This window comes from Poecilia formosa, unplaced genomic scaffold (assembly GCF_000485575.1).
Source record: "Poecilia formosa unplaced genomic scaffold, Poecilia_formosa-5.1.2 Scaffold5, whole genome shotgun sequence".
Lineage (NCBI taxonomy): Eukaryota > Metazoa > Chordata > Actinopteri > Cyprinodontiformes > Poeciliidae > Poecilia > Poecilia formosa.
The window spans coordinates 5,232,211-5,257,140 of NW_006799944.1; the positions used below are offsets into that span (position 1 = coordinate 5,232,211).

General features: G+C 42.3%; 2 protein-coding genes across 3 annotated transcripts in view; both read left to right on the forward strand.

Moving 5' to 3' along the window:
- Positions 1-4,235, forward strand: part of sf3a1 (splicing factor 3a, subunit 1) — a 5,871-nt gene extending 1,636 nt beyond the window's left edge. Inside the window, exons 2-13 of the mRNA XM_016678470.1 lie at positions 4-261; positions 350-424; positions 508-658; positions 744-940; positions 1,124-1,241; positions 1,511-1,818; positions 1,941-2,189; positions 2,735-2,939; positions 3,030-3,184; positions 3,490-3,591; positions 3,683-3,754; positions 3,844-4,235. Coding sequence (XP_016533956.1) covers positions 4-261; positions 350-424; positions 508-658; positions 744-940; positions 1,124-1,241; positions 1,511-1,818; positions 1,941-2,189; positions 2,735-2,939; positions 3,030-3,184; positions 3,490-3,591; positions 3,683-3,754; positions 3,844-3,945 — 1,992 coding nt within the window. The 3' untranslated portion in view covers positions 3,946-4,235. The remainder of the gene's footprint in view (positions 1-3; positions 262-349; positions 425-507; positions 659-743; positions 941-1,123; positions 1,242-1,510; positions 1,819-1,940; positions 2,190-2,734; positions 2,940-3,029; positions 3,185-3,489; positions 3,592-3,682; positions 3,755-3,843) is intronic.
- Positions 4,236-5,296: 1,061 nt separating this feature from the next.
- LOC103146710 (TBC1 domain family member 10A) lies at positions 5,297-18,065 on the forward strand. 2 transcript variants are annotated; one of them, XM_016678117.1, is made up of 10 exons: positions 5,297-5,971; positions 8,093-8,192; positions 10,380-10,487; positions 10,815-10,921; positions 11,036-11,150; positions 12,919-12,984; positions 13,204-13,393; positions 13,490-13,644; positions 15,426-15,777; positions 15,925-18,065. In XM_016678117.1, the coding sequence occupies exons 1-10, from the start codon at positions 5,790-5,792 to the stop codon at positions 16,161-16,163; spliced, it is 1,614 nt and encodes a 537-aa protein (XP_016533603.1). In that variant the 5' UTR covers positions 5,297-5,789; the 3' UTR covers positions 16,164-18,065. The 2 variants fall into 2 exon arrangements, with proteins under 2 accessions (XP_016533603.1, XP_007564789.1); XM_007564727.2 differs by having other exon boundaries at positions 15,426-18,065.
- The last annotated feature ends 6,865 nt before the right edge of the window (positions 18,066-24,930 follow it).

Here is a 24,930-nt window from a genome sequence, read left to right on the forward strand (position 1 = left end):
TAGGTGCAGTCGCAGGTGATTCAGGAGACCGTGGTCCCCAAAGAGCCACCCCCCGACTTTGAGTTCATTGCGGACCCTCCATCGATCTCTGCATTTGATCTGGATGTTGTGAAGCTCACTGCCCAGTTTGTGGCTCGCAATGGCCGACAGTTTCTCACCCAGCTGATGCAGAAGGAGCAGAGGAACTACCAGTTTGACTTTCTGCGCCCACAGCACAGCCTCTTCAACTATTTCACCAAACTGGTGGAGCAGTACACGAAGGTGAACTACAAGATTCAGCCTGAACCTGATCCAGTGGTCTGTGCTACTGTTTAGATGTTAATTACACTTTAATCTCTCAATCTTTTAGATCCTGATCCCTCCCAAAGGCCTGCTGATCAAACTTAAAAAAGAAGCTGAGAACCCAAAGGAAGTTATGGACCAGGTAATTTCTTATAAGTGGAAAACTGAAAGAAAATCATTGCGGATTTCCCCTGTTAATTGATTGCGTTTGGATCCAAAAATCAGGTGAGGTACCGAGTCGAATGGGCAAAATACCAGGAGCGTGAGAGAAAGAAGGAGGAAGAGGAGAGGGAGAAGGAACGGGTCGCTTACGCCCAAATAGACTGGCATGATTTTGTGGTGGTGGAGACGGTGGATTTCCAGCCCAATGAACAAGGTAGTATATCAGCAATTAGTTTTTGCATGTAAGCTGGAAAATTAGTCGTTTTGACTTTATTTGCTATTGTTTTTCTTCCCTCAAGGTCACTTCCCTCCACCCACGACACCAGAGGAGCTCGGCGCTCGCATCCTGATCCAGGAGCGCTACGAGAAATACGGAGAAAGCGAGGAGGTGGAGATGGAGGTGGAGAGTGAGGATGAAGAGGATGAACGAGAGAAGCGGGCCGACGGCCAGCCTTCACAGCCTGATCAAGACACACAAGTCCAGGACATGGATGAGGTGAGAACTTAGCAGAGGAGTCAGGCAGAACCTGAAGAAGCCCATTTGTACCAATTTTAGATGGAATAAAGTTTGCTGTGTACATTTTTGTAGAAATCTTCAAAGCATGTTGCCAGTGCATGACTTGAAAATAGTACTTTTAAAAAGATCTGCTTTAACAGAATTTTCCATCCGTTTCTTCAGGGATCTGATGACGAAGATGAAGGTGTGAAGGCTCCGTTGCCACCAGACAACCCGATGCCACCCCCGCTGCCTCCAGCTCCAGAACAGGTCATTATTCGCAAGGACTACGACCCCAAAGGTAATTCACTCATTTATATCTTAGTTTACTTTAATCCAAATAATTGTTTCAGCCCTAATGTAAAAACTTTTATTTAAACTCTGTGTTGCAGTTGATTTTTGTGGTGATTTCAAGAGTGAGAGGCATAATGACAGTTTTTCTTTTCTCGAGTGAACAAAGGGAAAAGTGATGATAAAAACTCATTACAATCATTTTGGTAGTAGATTGTATGAATAAAGTCTGTAGGAGGACTGGAAGCTGATCAAACTCGTGTTATTTTGCCCTTGCAGCTTCCAAGCCGCAGCCCTCAGTTGCAGCTCCAGGCGAATACCTTATTTCACCAATCACCGGTGAGAAGGTCCCCGCCAGTAAGATGCAGGAGCACATGCGCATCGGCCTGCTGGATCCACGCTGGCTTGAGCAGAGAGACCGAAGCATTAGAGACAGGCAGACGGAGGACGAAGTCTACGCTCCCGGTTTGGATATCGAGAGCAGCTTGAAGCAGCTTGCCGAGAGGCGTACTGATATCTTTGGTGTGGAAGAGACGGCCATCGGAAAGAAGATCGGCGAGGAGGAAATTCAGAAACCAGAAGAAAAGGTAGGAATAGCTGTTAATTCAAAAATCTCAAAACATGAAATCATGGCAGGTTTTTTTTTTTCTTAAATATGAACAGTTTGTGGTTTGTTTTTATATTTTTCTGCATTTTTGTTGTCCTGCAGGTCACCTGGGACGGCCACTCGGGGAGCATGGCTCGTACGCAGCAGGCGGCGCAGGCCAACATCACTCTGCAGGAGCAGATCGAAGCCATTCACAAGGCCAAAGGGCTGGTGGGAGAGGATGAAACGAAGGAAAAAATCGGTCCCAGCAAGCCGAGTGAAATTCATCAGCCTCCTTCCATCCCCTCATCGGCTCCAAGTCTACCTAAACCCAGTCCTCCTGTCACAGCTGTGCCACGCCCACCTGTCTCTGTAAGTTGTTGTTCAAAATGGCTTAATGAAGACCAGAGAAGGATCACAGAGAATTTAAAAATGGAGTTAGGTTGTTAAAATTTTGAAGTTCTTATAGCGCGCTGATCATATGAACTGTTAATCAGAGTATAACATGGTGCTGGGATGCCGTTCACCATAGCAACAGTAGTTTCTCTCCAAAAGTGATAATCAAAAATTCACAATAAAAAAAACAAACTGGTTTTGTTATATAAACAGTTCTATACCAAAAACTAATTTGTATGGTCTTTAGTTTACTGGAGTCACTTTTTTTTGAGAAGCAGTACAAAATATTTAAATCTCACTTTAAAAAAAAAAAAAAAACATCGTTAAGAGTTATTCTTTTCAGAATCTTAACTCTCTACCAGCAGGGACTGGGAAGCTTCATTTAGAGGATGAAAACATTGATAAAGCAAAATAAAGAGACCGTCCTGGAAGAAAATCTCCTTTGTTCTACTGACATTGATATTTGTGGTAATGTAGGAAAAGTTTAAGTGATACAAACTCTCTAATTTGCCCTTCAACAGGTGGCTCCTCCAGTCCGTACCACTCTGTTGTCTGCCGTACCTGTGATTCCACGGCCTCCAGTGGCCCCTGTGGTGCGTCTGGCGCCAGGTCAAGTCATTACACAGATGCCGCCCATGATTCCCGCTCCTCGTGTCAACGTGGTTCCCATGCCACCAGCGCCCCACCTCATGGCCCCCAGACCACCTCCTATGGTTGTTCCAACTGGTAAGCTCAAGGTTTCCCAGAATCGTCTTGAAAAATTTTCATCATTCACTTCCTTTTTTTATAGCTAAATCAAACCGTCTCTTCCTCCAGCGTTTGTCCCCGCTCCTCCCATGCCACAACCACCCAGCGCTGCCCCAGCGCCGCCCGTCCACCCACCCCCTCCTCATGAGGACGAACCAATGAGCAAGAAGATGAAGACGGAGGACAACCTCATCCCAGAGGAAGAGTTCCTTCGTCGAAACAAGGTCCGTTAGTGACGGTGTATAGAGCTACACTGAATTATGTGCAGCTAAGATTATTTATTCTAATGAAGGTTTTAAGATAACCTGCACTGTGCAGAAGAACAACATAATCACCTTGATTTAAAAAAAAAAAAAAAGTAAAATTTGTAAATTTCTGAGTTTGTAAAATCTGGCTGCTTTTTAGAGAATTTTGGCCATAACTGATGGAGATTTACTTAGTCACAGTGGATGTGTAACTTTTGTAACATGGAGCGTGTACAAACAAATTGAAATGTTCTTTGTTTTGCCACATTTCTTGCTGCATTTAGGGTCCTGTGGCAGTCAAAGTACAAGTCCCCAACATGCAGGACAAGACCGAATGGAAGCTAAATGGCCAAGTGTTGAATTTCACTGTCCCACTTACCGACCAGGTATGTTAATATATATCTTTTTTTTTTAAATGTGGGCTTGAAGATGTGCCCGTTTCAGACTTTTGGATAAATAAATGAAATGTGTTTACAGGTGTCTGTTATTAAAGTCAAAATCCATGAGGCAACAGGCATGCCTGCTGGAAAACAGAAGTTGCAGTATGAGGTAAGCTTCTCTCTTACTTCAGTGGAACGTTTTATTTAATCCAAATGAATCAGATTTACAGATTCGTAACAAACATGTTTGTTTTACAGGGCATCTTCATCAAGGACTCGAACTCTCTGGCTTATTACAACATGACCAATGGTTCCATCATTCATTTGGCTCTGAAGGAGAGAGGTGGAAGAAAGAAGTGAGACCTTCGTCACAGAAAAAGTTAACATTACGCTACTTGTCCCTAGTACGTCGGTTTAGTTCAGGAGAACATTTTGGAAAAATGCTTGCTTTTTTTTTTTGTCAAAAGAAATATTCTAAATGTTATTTTGTCCTTTGATGGCATGTTGTTTCTAATTAGTGGTGATTTTTAGTTTCAACTCTTGATTTATCCATGACATATGTACACTGATGTTGCCCTTACAAGTAAATTGCTCAAAAATATAGATTCCTGGCTTGCTTGCCCATTTTAAATAAAGGACTTAAAAAGTCATTTGTTGCTGTTTGACGTGTAATTTATTGTTCAGCCTTAACTCATAATGTATTTTGACAAACTGTACCACTGCTGGTACTTAGCCTTTTGTGAAATTCTATTTTTAAAATTGTTGCATCAACAAGTTAAACACAAAGCACATTGCCTGAATGATTCAGTGAGCTGGTGGCATGGGAGCCCAGTCAAGAATAGAATACAACAAAAACGACTTTAATTGCCCATCATTGGGGAAATTCAGAAAAGTTTTGAAGCACATCTGTCTTTGGATTTAAAAAGATACTTCTTCAAGGAGAGGCGTCAAGAATTGCCCAGATGAAACTGAAACAGATAACAATGAACCAAATTACTGATGCTTACCTATGCCAATCTTTATGCACGCTCCAAAAAGTGTTCTTCCATGATTGTATGTAGTCGTATCAATCTCCTTAACATCTTTCAACCACTTTCCTCTTCATGCTGAAAGAAAATCCCCACAGCAACATGCTGCCAACACCATGTGTCACAGGGGGAACGCTGTGAACAGGGTTGCACAGTTCAGATTTTTGTGTTGGTTTATCACATAAAATCCCAATAAAATGCTGTTTCTGTAATTTGGTCAAATCTGAAATAGTTCAAGCACTTTTGTACTCACAAAAAAGATGTTGGAAGTCTGTTCATGCATTAAGGTTTAATAAATTACCAAAGTTACAGATATTATGGATATCCCTGTATTTCAGACATATGACAGCCATTTTGTATTTTGAGGTCCATGAGGGAAAATCTAGGTTTCCCTCATGGATGTCAGACTTTTATTTTACTCAACTTAAAAGTTAAAAAGAGGACCAAGTTTACGTCAGAGTGTCTCTTTTTTTTCCCCTTTCGTTGCTTTTTACGAAAAAGCACAACAGGCCGTAAAGTATAAGTGGTGATGTAGTGCTGCTTTACAATGTCTTGACAGTAAAGTACTACTTGGAAAACACAGTGATGCTATTTATAACATTTAGAATCGGTGTAAATGGGCGCTAAAAAGTGAATTATTCTATTCTTTATTCAGCCACTAGGGGTAACCATAACATTACCTTAGGAAAAATCCAGTCAGGAGTGTGGATTTGGCTGCTCCCTGGTCGAGGCAGTCTGTCCAGCTGTACACTCGGAATGACAGCACAGCACATTATTCTAGTGTTAGCTGAGCTCAAAATAAGTTTAATTACATAGACCCCATGGGTTGTTAGGATCTGGAACATAGTTTTATATGATGTAACTCTGATGAGTCGAAGGTAGGGGCGGTCAGAAATAGTTTAGGGTCGTGTTGGTACGAGCGGTTAATGCTAACTAACAATTAGCTTGCTAATGAGGAATTTAATACAAGTTAACCGCGAAAGCTAACGGGTAAATTATTGAATGCGGTCCGATAAAAGAGGCTTTGGAACATTTTGCAACCGGGGCGGTTGTCGGGGAAGTTTTATTGAGATTTAGGAATCATGGCGTCGATGTAGTTTGACTGAGTTTGGGCTGTCAACAAGCTCGCTGCTGACGTTAGCTAACCCTGGCTAGCCAGCTAACTCTCCTGCCACCATGGCCAAAACCGAGAACGGCCGCCCGTCAGTGGACATGGGGAGCATCAGGACGCTGAACAGCAGCCACATGGAGGATGAGAGCTCCTTGGGATCCGACTCGGAGATCAACGGCTTCACCAGCGAGAGGCAAGCCGACAGATACGGCTTTATCGGAGGGGCGCAGCAGTACTCGGAGGAGTCGTAAGTTTGTTTCTGTTCGAATGGTGATTCAGTCCCACACAATGTTGTTTTGCAAGCATATTCTAAAGGAAACTGAAACATGGGAGTGGTGAAATCCTTTTCAGATTGCACAAAATGGGCATTGTGATACTTTTAATGTAGTTATGATGAAATGTCACAAGTCAGGGTGATGATGTTCAGTTGACTTGCATGAAGTGGAAAGCTCCGAACCAGCTGCGTGGCACAGCCTCTTTCTTTTTTTTTTTTTAATTTCAACTCCATCATGCTTCTCTTACTTTTGATAAATAATAATCGGATTTTGGTTCTCTAATATTAAGATCCACCAATAACAATCAGCAGAGATCTAGTCAATCACAGGGTGTACTTTTTTTAAATTATTCCACAGTATTTCAATCTGGATATCTGGTTTTAATCCAATCCACAGTCGATGCTATAGGATTTATTTGGATTGCATTGTGTTTTCTACAGAGGGATTTCTTCTCCTTTCATGGCAACGCTAAAACGGTGAAAGGAGTGAGTGAAAGCTGTGCCAGTCACTCCCCAGGTTCTCTTTCTGCAGTAGTGTTGGCAGGCGTAGAGCCCCATCTTCTGGTGCCCTTATACTAAAGGGCCTCTTTTGGCTCCGTCTGTTGGTCTCATACTTATGGGTTTGCTTACAGTGCTTGGCAATAAAAGGAACTTGATTGTTTAAGGGCTTTGAAAGCCTAAAAGGGAGCATAACTTCTTGTACTTGTGCACCACATCCAGCCTACACATTTAGCTGACTGAGATCTCTCCTGTGTGTGTGCGTGTGTGTGCTTTCTTAAAGTTTACTCTATGACTGAGTTTTAACCCTGCTATTACAGGCTTGGGCTGATGAGATAATTACACACCTCAGTAAAGCATTAGACATCATGGGTAATGTTAGCTTTGACCAACTTAACGTCTTCATTTCTGTTGGAGAACTTTCTCATTTTATTCTTTTGCATAAAATCACTTCAGGTCAGTTCTGAAGCTGTTTAAGTCGGATTCATCCGAGTACGTTTGTGTTTAGTTGTGAACGTGTAAAATCAATAATAATCTGATCCAAAACAACGGAGATGCTTCACTTGATTGGTTTTCATTTGATCAAATACCACTTTTTATTCTTCCTGTTAATTAATACACATTACAGCTCATAACTCCCACCATTTCAAGTCTTTAAACACATCAACCAACCGCGTACACTTATTTGGCCTATTTAGAGTTTAATAGAAAATAAAATCAAGATACAAAAATGTTAGTAATTTTGTATTACCTTCATTTTTTTTGTTTGATTCATGCAATCCCTATCAAAGATCTTGCAACACATTTTTCTCTTTCATGTTTTACACGACTTAAAATATGTAGCAAAAAGGATGACCACTTAAAGATCATTTGCTTATATTTTTAAATGATTTATTTAGTTAAAAATAATGTTTCATGTGGCAGATGTATTCACTATAGATTTGGTATGAAGATTGTCAGCGTCTTCATAATCGTGAGTAAAATAACATGCAGTTTTATGATGCGTTTGGTGTTTCCACAAATTGTTTAAATTAAAATGTATAGCGTGCCATATTTTATATTTAAATGTAAGAAAATTAAACTTACTTTAATATTGTCCTTATTTATTGTTTGATGTATGAACTTAAACAAAAACAAAAAAAAAAGAAAATGGGATTTGCACAAATTAAATTTGGTAGTTTTCAAGTGGCTAGAGTGTAGAGTATTAGAGATTTGCCAGTCTGCATAACAACATTGCTGCGTGCAGATTTCCAAATGTAATTTTAATTATGTTACATAAAAAAGTGTGGGTGGTGCGCCTTTAGTTTCCATGTCATCAACTGTTTCTTGTTTTATTGCAGCCAAAAATATGTCCAAGGAGGCTAATTTGTCTTTCTTAGCAAGGAAAAAATACAGTAGTAGCTTTTTCAGCCAGCTGAATGGCAGTCATTAAAAGGCTTGTCAGCCCCAGTAGCATGAACTTTTTAAAACCTTGGTTTATGCTTCTCCAGCCTGTGTCTTGGCAGACATTGCTCATACTTGTCCAAATTAAACATGATTTTTCTTTCTGTGTGTTTTGTGTATTCATTCGTATTTTGCATCCTTTTCACACCCCAGCGCTCAGGACGTCCCCCCCGAGGTGCTGAGGCAGCGCGAGGTCAAGTGGCTGGACATGCTCAGCCACTGGGACAAGTGGATGATCAAGAGGTTCAATAAGGTCAGCACCTGCTATTAAAACTTGCCAAGTCGGTCATTTGTGTGTCTCGAATCGTGTTGTTGTCGGAGCCCGAGCTTCCATCTTTGTTGCTCCGAGGATTTTTAATTGCGCAAGCCGAGACTTTATGGACTTATTGTTTGCGGATCCACTTGTCTAGCAAGTTCTGTGTGAACCGGTCTCTGCGACTTAGCGACGGGCTGGAACGTCACCTCGTTTCCATGAGTCAGCAGCAAGCCAGGACACAGCCCTGTGTTGTTTTTGGGGGGTTTTAAATCACACTGCAGCATGTGACAAAATGCCTGTTTCAGCTGCAGGGTGGGGCCGTACTTACTTTCTATGAGAGAACCGTGTAATAAAGGTGCCGTAAATGTAAACTGCCAGTGTACCACAAGCGTGCACGGCTTTGGGGTTTGTTTTATTGAAATGACTTGTTACTATTAAAAAGAAACTTTTCTTCAGAAGCATACAGGAATCATCTCAGGGACTGATGGTAATGCAGATAAGACCACAATGTGAAATGTGCTCAGTTTGTTGCCTCGTGTACGGTTTGATGTTGTTGTTCGTGAAAGATCACAGCTCCTGTAATTAGAGAAATTACATAAGACGCATAGTGCTTAAGCTTTTGTTGCATTCCTGAGGACGCTGACGGCACAGTTTGGTCCAACAAAGGTCAACATAATCCTCCCTCAAGGTCCGAGCCAATCAAGAAGCTGTGCTCTGTGTGTTTTGTATGCATTTAACAGTTTTGGCCCACCATGTTCTTTTTGTCCACTTGCTGATCTCAGTTCTTTATCCAAATTTTCTTTTAAATTTAAATAAATCTGAATGTTATTAAAACTTCAAACTGAGGGCTCATATGCAGTCTTGCAAAGTCTCAAAATATAATTTTCCAGTTCTGGAGAACTGCACAGATGTATCTTAGATGAACTACTGCAGTAAAAATAAAGTGAGCCTCGTGTATAGCTTGACCACATGGTGCTATAGGTCAGTCATTGATTTCTGTTAATTTTGATGATTGATTCTTATAAAAACACAAAGTTTGTTGTTAATTAAAATATTACATAAAACCAATAAGAAATATTTTTTTTAAGAGGGAAGTTTTACTCTCCTGAAAAATATGCCCAACATGTTCCTGGTAGATGTCTCCTCTCACTACGGACCTGCTGAAGCCCAGCGGACCAGCAGCGTCACTTCATGGCTCCCTTAATCATTCCTGACTGAAAACGTCACATTGAGCCATGGATTCTGTGCCTTTCCACTCTTTGGCCATAGTTTCTAAATAAAATCTGAAATGTTCTTTCATCTGAAAAAGGGACTTTGGACCGGTCCTGTCCTTTGTCTGTTGGACCCATACGGGACCCTTCTAATGTTGTTTCTTATGCACAAATTGAGTGCATTCCCTCTGCTTGTTACATTTATGTGTCCTGGCACTGGAAACACCAACTCCAGCCACATTCACACTTTTTTTTATGTCAGCATCACGTTTTCTGAGAAACTGAATTAGACGTTTCCTTTAGCTGTAAGCTGTTAGCATCGCCATTTACAGAAATAAAAGCGTGAAAGATGTCAAACTCTGTGTAATTAATGTGACAGAAGCAGCCTGAGCAAAAAAAAATAAAAAATTTAAAAAACAGTCTGTTTTGTGACATTAATTGCTATTTAAATGTCATATTTTCTTTGGTTTATCACGTTGCCACATAAACTTACTCAGTAATGAAGTCCAATCTAATGAAGAATCTGTATGTAGGCTTTTTTTATCAGTTTCGGTTTCATGTTTTCTGGTTTGTGGAACATAAATTACAGACAATAAAACCCAATCAGATTGTTCCGAAAGCCGATGGGGAAAATACAGAAATGTAAATATGTAGCAGTTTAGAGTTTGAACGCAGAAGCGCATACATTTTAAACATTTCACATCAGTCTCTTTAAAGCTTGCTCTGACTGTAACTGCTTAGTAATATCCTCTATTTTTAAAGTTGCAGGCTGTGATCAAAACCAGAAAATTTCTTTAAGTCAAAAAAATAAAGAAAAGAAAAGGAAAGAAAAGAAACCATAACTAAGAATTAAGGTTCTTCCTTTAGGTTTTAAAGATGCAGTTCATAAGTGTTTCATTGACTTTTGTTTAGCGTTGACCCACTTGCTCTTTGGTCGATGTTTTTATTCAGTAAAATCCAACTTCTGGTTCAGGTGAGACTCCGCTGTCAGAAGGGGATTCCTCCCGCCCTGAGAGGCCGCGCCTGGCTCTACCTTTCAGGAGGGAAGGTGAAGAGGGAACAGAACCAAGGAAAGTTTCAGGTCTGTCAACTTCTTCTTTCACTTCCTCCTCTTCTGTTCTGTTGTATTTTGGCCTCATTTCTTTTTTATATATATATAAATATATATATTTCTCTGGAAATTTTCACTGAAACTGACCAGCTTAGATCTACAGTTAGATATTTGTGTCTACAATATCTAATTGGTTTACAGTTTGAATGCAGCCTAAGAAATCTTTTGATTCCCTCTTAATAATTCTGACATTAGTAAAGCTTAAAAAAAAAAACATTCATCTCTGAAGTATATTCCTTATATCTTCATGCGGTAACTGGACAGAAACCGTCTGATTTCCGATTTCTGTTCTGTCAGGAGCTGGACAGTCAGCCAGGAGACCCAAAATGGCTCGACGTGATTGAGAAAGATCTCCATCGACAGTTTCCTTTTCACGAGATGTTTGTGTCGCGAGGAGGACACGGGTGAGTAATCGGATGTGTCGGGGTCTGACCTCACACTTTTAATTAGCGATTGTGTCTTGTTTGACAGAGAATGTGATTAAATCCTGCGTCTGTTTGTGTTTCGGCCCTGCACAGGCAGCAGGATCTGTTTCGTGTTCTCAAGGCATACACTCTGTACAGACCGGAGGAGGGATACTGCCAGGCCCAGGCCCCTATTGCTGCTGTTTTGCTGATGCACATGCCTGCTGAGGTATCACCTTTTTTGCATGTGCATAAATCAGATGTTGTTCTGATGAAGATATTTTGCAGTTAAAAATAGTTGGATTGCAGGATTTGCGTTGAAGCGGTGAGCTGTGATGGTTTTTTTTGTTTTTTCTGTTTCTGAGGTCAGCAGCATGATGATAAACTGTACAAGTGATGCCAGAAAAGTGAGCTACTCCAGTGACAAATACTACATCTGTTTTAAGCCTTCTGTTGTACATTAGTGAAGCAAAGACGCTAATCATCTTGATCAGTGGTTCGACAGCTTGTTGTTTCCTGTTTCTGATGATTCGTAGTTGGTTTCCAGATCTTCGTCAACCACTTTATCTGACATATTCACACACACGCTTGTGTTTCAGTTCCTCATTCAGAGTTATGGTATCGTAAATAAAGACGACATTGAATGATTGTAAATACCAAGTGTTCTCAAAGTGATTTAAGGATGAGGAACTGGTCTCCACATGATCGTTTTTGTTGAGGATTTGTTTTTGCACACTCATTCTAGGCATGTTACCTGTATTTAGGTTACAGTGCTTTCTGGCTATTTTCAGATTTCTGCTTCTTTTTTTCTTTTTCTTTTTCTTTTTTTTTGTCAAATTTAAATGTTTCTTATTATTAAATACTTGTTCATTCCAGACAGAAATCACTTGATTATCTGCAAAATTCAGTACTGGATTGAGGATTGCATTTTTAAAAGCTATTCAAACCAACTTGATTCTATAAAAAAAAAAGAATCACCTCCCTTGTTTAATCATCAACTCATTTTAATTAACTTCAGTTTTGTGCGTGTTTAGTTTAGTTTTCCCAGCTACACCCTGGCCTGTTTCCTGTAAGTCCCCTTGCAATCAAGAAATCTCTTCAGTATAAACATCAATACATGTCTGGTTTTATATGAAGTTCGCTAAAAGATCTCTATAAGCAACACGTCATGCCTTGATCTAAAGAAATTTAACAGTTCAGAAAACGAAATCATTCTATAAAGAGTTGCAAAGCCACGACTAAGGCTTTGGGGCTGCAGAGAACCAAAGTGTTCACCAAAGAACCAGGTTTTCATATGGAGAAAACCTGGAACAGTGGCCAGAAAACATCTAGATTATCCTCAAGACCGTTTCCAAGGTGAAACGTTTTGGAAGATGCGTGCGACATGGTGCTGGCAGTGTGGTGGCCTGGGATTGCTTTGCTTGTTCTGCACCTGGGTGACTTGAATGCTCTCGATCAGAAATCCTGAATGTCCAGGAATCAGTCTGTGACCTGAACCTCAAATGTGCTCCTCCAGTGGGGCTGAATTAATCAGATCCTCCACAGAATAGTGAGCCAGAGTTCCTCCACAGCAATTAAGGAGACTGATTGCCAGTTGTCTCAAATGCTTGATTGCAGTTATTGTTGCTGAAGGGCGACTCAACCAGTTAGGTTTAGGGAGCAATTAATTTTAATTTTTTATTTTTTATTTACAAGGGCTACAAGGCTATTTTTTGTCACTGTATTAAGTGAAATAATTTGAAAACAGCATTTTGTATTTACTCAGGTTTTCTTTGTAAATAAAATGTGTTTTATAAACAGAAGAAATCTGAAACTCCATAATTCCCCTTTGAGATATAAAGATGCTGCTCTTGTGACTTGTTTAGGATTATTGGACAATTAATTACTTTCTCAGCAAGCAAGTTGTGCTGCCATTTTATTTGCATACTTCGTGTGATATAACAGTCATAATGATGTTCGTAATGGTTTCTATGGGGATGCTCTGTTTGTTTCGGCAGGATGCTTTCTGGGGATTGGTCCAAATCTGCGAGAAGTATCTTCCTGGTTACTACAGCCCAGGCTTGGTGAGACCGATATAAGAATGTATACACAGTATGGCATCACCTGAGGTTGGGTAAACAAAGGAAGTAATCTCAGCACACATGGACAAGTTCTAACAATACTGACACCGTACGGCGGGATTGTTGTGGCTGAAGCTCTCGGATGAAACTGTGTGAAGTTGTTTGTTTTTTTGTTGTTTTTTTCCTCTCTCTTCATACATTTCTCATTTTTACGTCTCTTAGGAAGCGATCCAGTTAGACGGAGAGATCCTGTTTGCTCTGCTGCGCCGCGTCTCCCCACTAGCCTTCCGGCACCTGGAGAAATATAAGATCGACCCCATCCTGTACATGACTGAGTGGTTTATGTGTGCCTTCTCCAGAACCCTGCCCTGGGCTTCAGTGCTGCGTGTCTGGGACATGTTCCTCTGTGACGGTAAGAAGCGCCTCAGTGCGCCTTAGCTCTGGAACTAAGCATCCTAGCTGAATCTCTCCCCCCACCCCCCTTTTTCTCTCTCTTTCTCTCTCTTAGGAGTCAAAATCATTTTCCGGGTGGGTTTGGTGCTGCTTAAGTGCACACTAGGGACTCGGGAGAAGCTGAAGACCTGCCAGGGTCTGTATGAAACCATGGAGCTCCTCCGGGCCATCGACCCTCGCTACATGCAGGAGGGATTCCTGGTCCGAGAGGTAAGAGGAGAGGACACGGGCGTTCCTCCTCCGTGTAAAAATCACGAGAGGCGATTTTATAACAAGTGGTGGCAGATGAGATTTATGATTTTATTTTTCACATTGCTCTCTGAAGTGGCGGTTTCTCTGAACTAAATGCTGTGTCGTAACTTGCTGCTGATGTCAAACTTGAAGGGAATGTCTTCGAATGGAATCGACGTGTCCAGCAATATTTCATTTAAATAGTTTATTGTGAATAATATTGCAAGCAATATTTTATGACCATATTGAACCAGTTCAGATCCTTCTCTGAGGCCGTGAACAATTAAATTAGGGAATTAGATTTCATCTAGACGTATAAAAATCTTAATTATGGACCCAAAAAAATCCTATTTTGAAGCATTACGTTTAAGCCTTGCTAGTAGCACCTTGTGAAATTCAGGTAGGGTAGAAATTTCAAACAAACCGCTTTGCTTTAAAGCTGAAAGGAAATTCCCAATCAGCCGACATGTTGGAACGGCTTTTACACAAACGCTTTAGGGCGCCGTATTGCAGCACAGCTAATTTAAAGAAATGGAGCTCAGATGTTAACTCTGCTCAGCGATCATGACGGTTAAAACAAAACCTCTATTTTTGTTTTAACCGTCATGAGGCTTTCCAGTACTTGAAAGCCTCTCGATGTGATATGCTGGAGATGCCAAGATACGACACATGGAGGTAGGGCTGGACGATACGACTGAGAAACGCATCACGGTGTAAGGGCTTCATATCTGTTGATATTTCTAATTATTGATTAGTTTTTTCTTTTTAAATATTTGAAAGAGTGGCATTCTGGTGGCATGTTTTATCCACAGCATCACTCCATGCCGGTGTTTTTATTGTTAAGCAGTTATGAGACACGGTGGCCAAACCTGAAACTGCTCCTGCGCAAGTTACTCAACAGGTTGTTGCTAGGTAACCGAAGAGAGAGTGAGTGGCTTGATCCCACCAACGCTGCTTAGCTGGCTGTGAGAGGTTGCGCGGCTAAAGCCTTTGCCTCTGCCTACATCCCCCATAATGCTGTGCTGTTCTGGATCGGAGTTCAGTGAAATTATTGAATATTATTAGTATTATCTGTTGATATTGGTCAAATGGGAAAGCACTCGTTTTCTGCATTGATTTTGACTTTTGATCGTCACGGTAACAGCTTCATATCTATCTTACGACGCGTTGCAAAAATATTCGTATGCATAAAAACTTCACAAGTAATGCGTTTTATTATGATTTCATATGAAAGGTCCTACATAAAGTATTGCACAGCTCGGAAGTGAAAGCAAAATGCTGCAGTGTCTGCAGCCTAACATTTGTCTGCAAGGCATGGATCGTTCGGTTTCTTCCGTCGGCCCAGTCTTACCAACAGCGGTTTCTCAATGTGGGCATGAAGTTTGAAAGAACAAAAGGATGTCACGGATTTAGAGAAGAGTAGAGTCTGAGAGTCAATTAACTTGACAAGAACCAGACCTATTGAGCAGAGCGCCACATGGGCAGTGTCTGCTCACGTACTAAGCTGTGTAAGGGCCTCTGTCTACTCTAACAATAACGGCTCTCATGTATAGGGCCGTCTCCACTGTGGGTGACCGAGTATCCACAGCAGCTCGCTCTCCTTTGACATTTACTGACAAAGGAGAAGTTCACGATTCTAGCATGAACAGTCTAACATGGATGGGATTTATTTTCCAATGTGGGCTCCTCCGACTTTTTTTGCCCCACACTTTCCTAATGACGTCTGATCTGTTTTGTTTTTTTCCCCCCGATCTTTTCAGATTCTCGAAGTGCCCGTGACAGCGCGGGACGTAGAAAAAGAGCATCACACCCAGGTCAAACGCTGGAAGAAGAACCGCGGCGAGCTGAACTTCAAGCCCGCCCCGAGGATGCATGGAGCCCGCATCATCATGCTGGCCGAGCCGCCCAGGCGCCAGGACCTGCAGCAGAACCCCACCATCGTGCTGGAGGTTCCCGAGCCTCCCCAGAAGCTGAACAAGGGCAAAGAGGAGCGGAAGAGCAAGAAGAAAAAGAGCATGAAGAAACCGACCGCCCTCGAGGAGATCCCAAACCCATACCCTCTCCCCACAGATCCGCCTTCTCAATCTTTGAATCCTCCTCCGCCATCTTTGAATCCTCCTCCGCCATCTTTGAATCCTCCTCCGCCATCTTTGAATCCTCCTTCGCCATCTTTGAATCCTCCTCCGCCATCCTTGGCTACGCCTCCACCAACCTTTGATCCGCCTCCACCAACCTTTGATCCGCCTCCACCAACCTTTGATCCGCCTTCTCCATTCTTGGATCTGCCTTCTCCATCCTTGGCCCCGCCTCCCCCATCCTCGGATCCACCCTCTCCGCCTCAATACGCCAGCGTAACCCCGGAGACCTCACCAGAAACTGAAACGAACTCCAATCACCAACAGAGCGCGCCTCCTACAGGCCTTCCTGCTGCCAAAGAATCTGCTCTCCAGCAATCCACACAAAGCCTTAGCAGCTCAGAGCAGGATACATACCTGTAGCTGTAAAAGCTGCACAGCCGTGTGTGTGTGTATGTGTGTGTTTTCATATGTTTGTGTGTATAAAAAGCACCAGCACCCTACAATCAAAAAGCCAGCCTCGCCGACGTCTCCCAACCGGCCAGCATCCTCATTAATCTTAGCGCTGGACTTTTCTCCTTTTTTTTGTATTCATGTTAAACACACGTTTTCCTGTATTATTATTCACATACTCTAAAAACGTACGTGCAAAGTGTACAACTACTCAAATCCCGTTAGTTGACCACGTCAAGCTGCAGCTTCCACGTGAGATGCTGACTGCTCACTGCAAGTCTTAATTTTCTGTTTAAAGCTGTCAAGTTACAAAGTGTTTGTCTTTGTGGATCAACGTAGAAGGTGCCAAAGTTATGCAACTTCCGCTCAAGCTCAACACTAGTAATTTAACAGGTGACACGGTGCAACCAGCACACAAGACGTTTCTGGTTTAGTCCACCAGAGGGCAGCCTCACACAACCTCACCCTGTTTTTCCACATTGCTAGGACAACTGACCACAGTACTGAGTCACTAAATGTGCTCTCTTTTTGTATTTGCTTCTCACAAACATTTTTTGCTTTCAGTCGAACTGATGTGCCGCGAATATCTCCCGAGTTCATCGTCTTCCACCAGCAGGTTTCTACGTTGTTGGACAGGAGAAAACGGGACATTCCTCTGTGTTTGACACATTCCTGCCTTCTTAAGCGCTATTCACTTCGGAAGCTGTCTCTTGTAGATATGCAGATCTGTGTAACGTGGGCATGTGTGTGTGTGTGTGTGTGTGCACACGCAACTCCCATCCAAACACGATCAGTGAATGACTGCAGATCACCTGTTGGTGCTGACCTTTGCTTTTTACGTCACTTGAGAATTTGTAAGAATGAAGGTCAATTTTTCGGGGAACTTTTTTTTTTTTTTTTTTAGTTTTCTACAGCTAGATCTTCCAAAGAAAAACAAGACTGTTCTGAGACTTATCCGTGATATCGTGCTGCGTTCACGGTCAATGGGGATTATGGGATTTCCACGTGGGAGATTTGTAGCGTTTTTCTATGTAATTACTTATACGAAGACCTTCAGGGGTTGTGAGGCTTTTTTTTTTTTTTTTTTTGTATTTCCTCTTTCAAAACACAACAATCCATGTCAGTCCAGCTCTTGTTACTTTTATCACTAAATGTAAGCACACACTTGTGGATGTGAGAGTGTATAAAAACGTCAAATATATATATATATGTATATATATATATATATCTGTTAAAAAAAAAAAAACTAACGCAGTGAGGGTTAGGATATGTGACATCTGTATGCAATTTCTTTTTTTCACATTTGTCTTCTGTGTTTAAATGCTTTTTTTGTGTAGATATGACGTGTAAAAAAAGATTTTTGTCTTTAAAAAAAAAGCATAATGCTGAATTTGTACTGAGTGGTTAAAGAAACAGACTTTAAGTCAAAGTAGGCCAATTTAACACTAGAAAAAAGGTTACAATATGGAGTTTGCAGGAAACTTGCTACTTTTTTTTACTCACTCCAAAAAGATTTTTCTTTTCCTTTTATTTACACTAGAGATACAGGAGATGTGTGATTAACACGGAGGCTTGAGTTTTACAGTTGCGGGGAAAAATGTCTTTGGTTATTCTCGCCTGAAACATTTGTTGCAAGTTTGATTGCCAATAGTGCAGTGTGCCCTGCTCACCAGCAGATGGCAGACAGGAGTCACTGCTTTGATCTGTCCTCCACTGTGGGTTACATAATTATTAATTTTTTTAATACAGTTGCACCTTTTTATAACTAGACGTATGGATAAAGTTAACTGCATATTTCCATTACATTTGTAAACATGCTACAGCTGAGGTTGATGTTACAGCTCTCATTTTGAATAAAGTCTATAAATGCATTTTGACTTGCTGTGTATGGGGCCAGCTCCTGACCTTTTTGTTTCTGAATTAAAAAGAAAACCTACATCATTACTGCCCGTTTCCACACATAAAATAGTTGAGATGATACATCTTGAAAATGATGATGGCATTTTATGTCAGGAGAAATTGCCTCCAGATATTACACTGTAACATTTTATTACCAATATCAGCTTAATTTAGTCTCTGTAATGCCAGTCTGTATTATGCTAAGGCTGTCATCTCAGGCAGGGATATATGGTACTGAATCTTATTTAGGGGTCCATGATATTTAACACATTGTCTACTAAATTAATTATTTAAGCATTTATTTTATGGCACATTTGATTAATGTCTCTTTAAACTCTTCATATTTCTCCTCCTCTTCAGAGCAGTAGTTTATGGTCCTTATTTAGACCAGGGGTCTGCAACCTGGGCCCTCAAAAAGCATCTCTTCATAATTTTGGTCAATGATGTGTTTTAACTAAAGTAGACTTTTCATAGTTTTCTGTCATGTGGTGTAATCTATGCATAGAAAAATCTATGACAGAATGACATTAAATTAAAAAAAAATACTTTTTTTTTTTGTTTGCATGTTTATCAGTTTATAAATTAGGGTCTTCCTTTGACTAAAATGTGTGTGTTTCCGCATTATGATTTTGATTCCAACTAAATCAACCGTTTTTGGGTTGTTTTTTTTTTTGGAAGTGAATAAAAAAAGATAATTCAAAAAGAAAGCTCAATAATATTAAACCCAACTGCTCAACAGAAACTCAGCAACTTCAAGGAGGAAGTGTAGAAATCAGGTTCTGCTTCCTAGAAATATTGGCTTTCTTTCTTTTTCTAAGACTTTTACGGCTCCAGACAATTCTTATTAACTCCGAGTGAGAGCAAAACATTTCCTTTTTGCTTTGTGAACGGTTTCCGACTTCTGGTTTAGACTAATGACAGGTTGCTATTATTTTCTCAATTCACCCTTTGAGCTCTCAAAATGCTCCTTTTCTTCGCTTCAGGGTGAGAGATATTAGAGTTTCTGCCTCGGGCTTCAAAGAGTTCAGTGCAAATTGCAGCCTTGATGACCTCAATAAGCCTGTTAACTCGTTCCTAATCGTCCGGCAAGGTGTGAGCTGCAGCTGTTGACCGGTGGTCAGCAGGAGGTGAGCAAAGTGATTAACACAGGCAGCAACTTGCAGGAAATTTAGAAAGTAGCCATTTTTTTAAAAAAGTGTCTGAAACGTTCGATTTTCACAGCATCACACTCAGGTGTGTGAAAGCATTCACTCCCCTTTGTGAACTTTTTCACATTTTGCCACAATACATCTCCAAATGATTTCATGTTGGTGCACAACTGGAACAAAGGGTCATGCTGTGGGGATTATTTCTGCAGGATGGACAGAAAGCTAGTTGTAGCTGAGGTAAAGGTGAGAGAAGCTAAACTCTGGGAAAAACCGAAATAAAACTTGAAACTGGGGGAGAGAGGTTCTCCTTCCAGCAGGACGACGACGTAAACAAACAACCTAAGCTGCAATGGAACGATTAACGCTCAAAGTGGAATGGCCCAGTCAAAGCCCAAAAGACAAGCCAGTTGGGAATCTGCAATAAAGCGTGAAAATTGCTGCCTGATGATGCTGTCCATTCCAGTCTGCTTGAGCCGTTTTGCAAAGAAGACACTGTTCCGTGTCTAAAACGCCCAAGTGGCTACCGTCCATCACAGAGTAATCGATGCGATCGTACCTGACGTCTGATTTCACCTGAGCCGTCAGGAGGACATGATGGCGCCTGCTGGTGTTTCCCCCCACATGAGGCACAGCAACAGTTAATGCCCGAGGTCCCTGTGAGGAATGCATGCACCGTCACGCTTTTCCTCTTTGCATCGGACACCTGGCCCTCTTTTACTGCCACCGTGCCATTTACATCTCAAAGGGGGGTGACCAAGAAGGCTTCCTCTGTGCTCACCCTTCCTCACCCCAGAAATGATCTGATTTATCTCTTCATCAACGGAAATATACGCCTTTCGGAGGGCCACTCAGTGGCTCTCATCCCCAGCTAATGAAGACGGTGGACAGAGCGGGAGGGGATGGGTTTGGGTGGGTGGGGTGGAGGGGGGACAAAAAGAGGGACTTGTGATCCTTCATGTGATCCCAGGGCCCAACGGACCCCTTGTCACAGTGCTTGATTCATTTGACGCGGGTGACTTTCTCTCGCTCTCTCCTCTCCCAGGCTCGTTGTGCTGAGGCACAGGGGAGGCGGTGGTGTGTTTGGGGGTGAGGGGGGTGGGAGGTGTTGGCGGGGAAATAACAGTGAGCAACAGCGCATGTGTTCCTGATGTATCCGATTCCCACGTTTGATGGAGCATGACAGGTTGGCTCAGGTCAGATTAGAAGGCCGCAGTAACTAATATGGAGGGGGGGCGACACTGGGATCGTCTGTGCAGGTGAACTCTCTGCAGCAGAGGAGAATAAAAAAGTTATTTATGGCACTGAGGGAAAACATCAGTCTTTTGTGCAAGCCACTTTAAGAGGAGGGGTCTCTATGCTTGGGTGGATAGCCAAAGCACCCTTCTGTCCTTTTATCTTCCGCTTTTAAGATTACAAATGAGGTTTTTCTTATACGCTCACAGACCTACAGGAGAGTTTCTGACTTTTATTTTCAAACGCTGAGAGTTTTCTAGACATGAATTGAGGTGCGTCTGGTCTCGGGACTCGCCGTAGAGTTCTGGAAACACGACAGCTCTGCAAATGTTTTTCCATTCTGCGGCCCCTGCGAGCCACGTTAGACCAACGTAAACAGAGACCACTGTTAAATGAGTGCTTGGTAATGTTTGCAGCGACGCAGACCGAGACCTTTTTTTCTTTTCTTTTCTTTTAACTTACAAGTTCATGCCTGCTTTTGGAAACGGGCACTTGGCATCCCATCAGTTTCCATTTTAGAACTTAATCTCCGCTAAGGCTCCACAAATGGCTTCACATATTACTTAGCTTGTAAATATACCGTGGAATAACACCCGAAAATTCTCCCGGGTGCATTTTAGTGTTTTAAATATCATCACAGTTCTCATTCCAGCCGTTCCCAGAGGGCACACTCCTTTAAGGAATGCATGGAAATCATCGGCACGAGGGAGGGATGAAGAGGGTGCTGAAGTTTTTCAAAACAGCAAGATCCAAGACGGTTGGTTCAGGAGGTTTAAAATGACTTTCTGTTATAAAGTTTTAAGCTGCCACAGCTCGTCCGAGTTGGGCCGAGAACAAAGCGGGCTTCCGTTTTCACCTCAGAAACATCGTTCCACTTCACAAAAGGCCAACGTATTAATCCGGTAGATGAATTTAGGGAAATGTCATATGCAGGAAATGGAGCTTGGAGGCAGTGTGCCATTAATGATGTTCCCGTGTGAAACAGAGAAAAGTTGATATAAAGTGTTTCCAGTCAGCATAATTAGCTGGGAGAAGAGTACCGTTCATAAAATCTATAAAATAGCATTTAGTTAAACCATTATAATATTTTTTTTTTTGCTTTTTACATTGTTCTTGTTCTTTACTTTTAATATAATTACAGCCATTTACCCTGACTGGAAATACTTCACATGTTACTTTCTCAGTGCGTGTTTCACTCAGGAAGATCATTAGTGGTGCACTGCTTTCAACCCCCCACTCACAGTGTACATGATTATTGGCTGCTTTGTAAATCCTACTCAAACGATATGATGACTTTACATTTTACAGTTTCTATGTGTGTGTTTTTTTTAAGACATTGTAAGTCCACTTTGTTCTTGGAGTTTCCCAGAGTAGAAATTAGCTTAACCTTCCGGGGCCAACAGACCTGGATTTTTAGTAAACATGGAATCCATGAGAGTTTTCATCGGCACATCATTTATGAACCCCACTTTTAAAAATCTAGACTTGTTCTGTTAAGTCTCTTGCTTTTGCTTTTTTTTTTTTAAGAACTTCAGCTTTTGTCTTTTTGGTTGTCAGCTTCACTTCTTGCACTCTTTTAGCACAAATTGTCTTTAATATTCCTGAAGCACTTTCCTTGCCTTAATGTACGCTTTACAGTCTGATAAGTACATTGTAGGTAAGGTAAGGTGAGATAAGATAATTTCATTCACAAAGCACATTTTCAGCAACAAGGCAATTCAAAGAAACAGGTAAAGCGACAAGCTTCTGAATCTCTTCACTGAACCTGCTGATGTCAGAACAGTTCTCCAACACGGGCCTTAAACCTCTGCTTTCAAATCTTATGAAGCAGAAAGCGTCTGTGTGACGCCACATTCAAACATGGGGGCGTGCCGTAAATAAAAGGCAAGTGAGGCGCACTGAATGGCTCGGCTATTGCTGCCCGCTCCCGATGCGCCCACGGGGTATTTCTGCTCCAAACGACGGGCGTGTTTGGGTTACGTCGGGGGGGGAAACGTTGCACACCTGCATGGCTGCCACACTGCTTGAAAAGTTTCAGCCGTTTCATCTAATCTTGGTCACTTGTCTTCCCCGCAACCCCCTTATCCCTGCAGCACCCATCCTCCCGACCTCTCGACCCCTCTGCATCCCCTGGCTTAACAGTGCCAGAGGCGCGTACAATTATGACTGTGAGGTCTCATCAAGCAAATGGAGCATGACCAGCGGCCACATTTTTTCCCTCCGACACCGACCGAGTCCTGTTGACTCGCCTCTGTCGTCAGTATCTGCTGGAGGTGATTAAAGCTGTCATAATAGTTTCTCTCCACATAATTGAGTCCTGTTTGAACTTTTTTTTTTTTTTAAGAGAATGGTGAAACGGGGTTTCCTACTCAAACTGGAAAAGCTGTGATGGACTTTTTTTTTTATGTTCTGGGAAAGTGTGAGGAAGGGGAGCAAGGGAAATGTTTTTCAGGTTTCCTTTCTTTAAATGTATCATAATGGAGCTTTTGAGAACTTACCTGCTGGAAAAGTTAAATTAATTCCTACGGGACGACAGCAAGAGGTTCATAAAAATATGGAAACCGCTCCTGCTGGATGGACACAATCTCATAAACAATTACATATGGGATGAAATGGTGCCTCTTTTTTTGTCTGGTTAGTCCATTTTTTCTTTAAGCTTGTTGTGTCAAGTTAAGCTTATTTGTATAGCACATTTTTTTCAACAAGTCAGTCCAACGAGTTTTACGTCATAAAAACACATCATACAGTCACCAATTGTGAAACTAGCAAGCCTTTCAAAATCATCAATACGCATCTAATACGTTGATCAATGCTCCACTTCCTACTAATCAAAAGCAATTCCAGACGGGTGGGCTTTCAGCCTCTATTTAAAAGAACTCAGTGTTTCAGCTCGTTTGCATTTTTCTGGAAGTTTGTTCCAGATTAATCGAGCGAAATTAAAAAAAAAACAAAAAACTGAATGCTGCCTCTCCATGTTTGGTTCTGGTTCCGGGGATTCAGAGCAGATTAGACCAGAAGACCTCAGAGGAAAAAAAGGGGATTCTCTATATATGCTGTAACTACCAAATGTGCATGTCTTCTGAGAACCTCTAAAGACACCATGAAAACAATCAGAATTTGATGAATTTCAGTCCCGACGAGTTTGAAACATGAAATCAAAATGCATGTTTCACAGCTGGCTTCAGTCTTTCTCCTGTCTTTGCAGGCGGCTCTCCTCTGCTGCACGGGTGGAACTTCTAATTGATAATTAACCAACCCAAGTGTGTAGAAATTGCCCCGTCAGACTGTTTGTTTACTCCTCTGTGCGCCTGCTGAGGCTCCTGGCCAGCGGGTGATGAGTTACAGACACAGATGGTGGGCATCAGCAGCCCGGCTGGGTGCAGATTAGGAAACCTACCGATGTCTGAGCAACCCTCCTTTTCCCCTCCCTGCTCCCACTCCCACTGAGCCCCAGAGGAGCGCCTGTCTGTAACTCTACTCGCCTCTGAAAGGCTCATGTGTTGACGGAGGCCGACCATGGGCTTATCTCGTCTCATTCCGACACCAGTGGGCTCGGGGCTCCCAGGGAGAAGGGGCCGGGGGGGTTGGGTGGGTGTCTGATGGGAATGTCTGCACGGGCAGCCTTGTTTTGACAGAGTAATTCTGTTGCCTGAGAGTGGCAAATTAGAGGCAACTCAAGGCAAGTAAAACAAAGTCCTCTCTAAATGCTTGCCCATATTTGCACCTGCATGCAACAGTGATGCGATGCTCCTATTTTTAAGTTTCACGACTTCATAATAATTCATATGAACACACGCTTCGGTGTCTCTGTGAGGCCGTGCGTCGGCTTGCAGCTGGCGCATCTGCCACCTCTCTGAGGATGTGTTTATGGTAATCCCATTGTTTGATGCGTAAGACCTGCTTACAGTGCAGTTTTTTTTGTTTTTTTTTTGTGGGGGGGGGGGGGGGGATTATACTTCACTGGTGTTCCACTGGACAGGAAGAACAGTTCAAACAGTCCAGGTCAAAGGTCGGCCAGATGCAGAGATGTGGGTGCAGGAGTCGAGAGGAGTGGGCAGCCTGTGGGTTGGTGTTTATTTTATAAACACAGGGAGTAGATTAGAGTTGGAGCCAGCCAGGACACCCCCTCCCCCTCAGCCATGTGGGGAGGATGTCCTCTCCTCTGTGGTAGGGTGCTCGTAATAAACCATTGTGTTCCTCGCCGCCGACGCGCAGCCCCCTGGCATCGTCTCTGGTCACCCCTAACGATGACTTGATGCTGTCGGGTGAATGCAAGGATGTGGCGTCTGCTCCGCTTCCATTCTGACCGTAATAGGGTACTGACTGATTGCGTTAGCGACGGTCGACGAAGCTTTGAGTCATCGGCAGGAGTTGGCACACACAGGCCCTCGACTTCGCTTAGCCGGGAGCTGAAAACAGGAAATGGATGGACCCTCAGCGCCAGTCTGAGGAGTCCT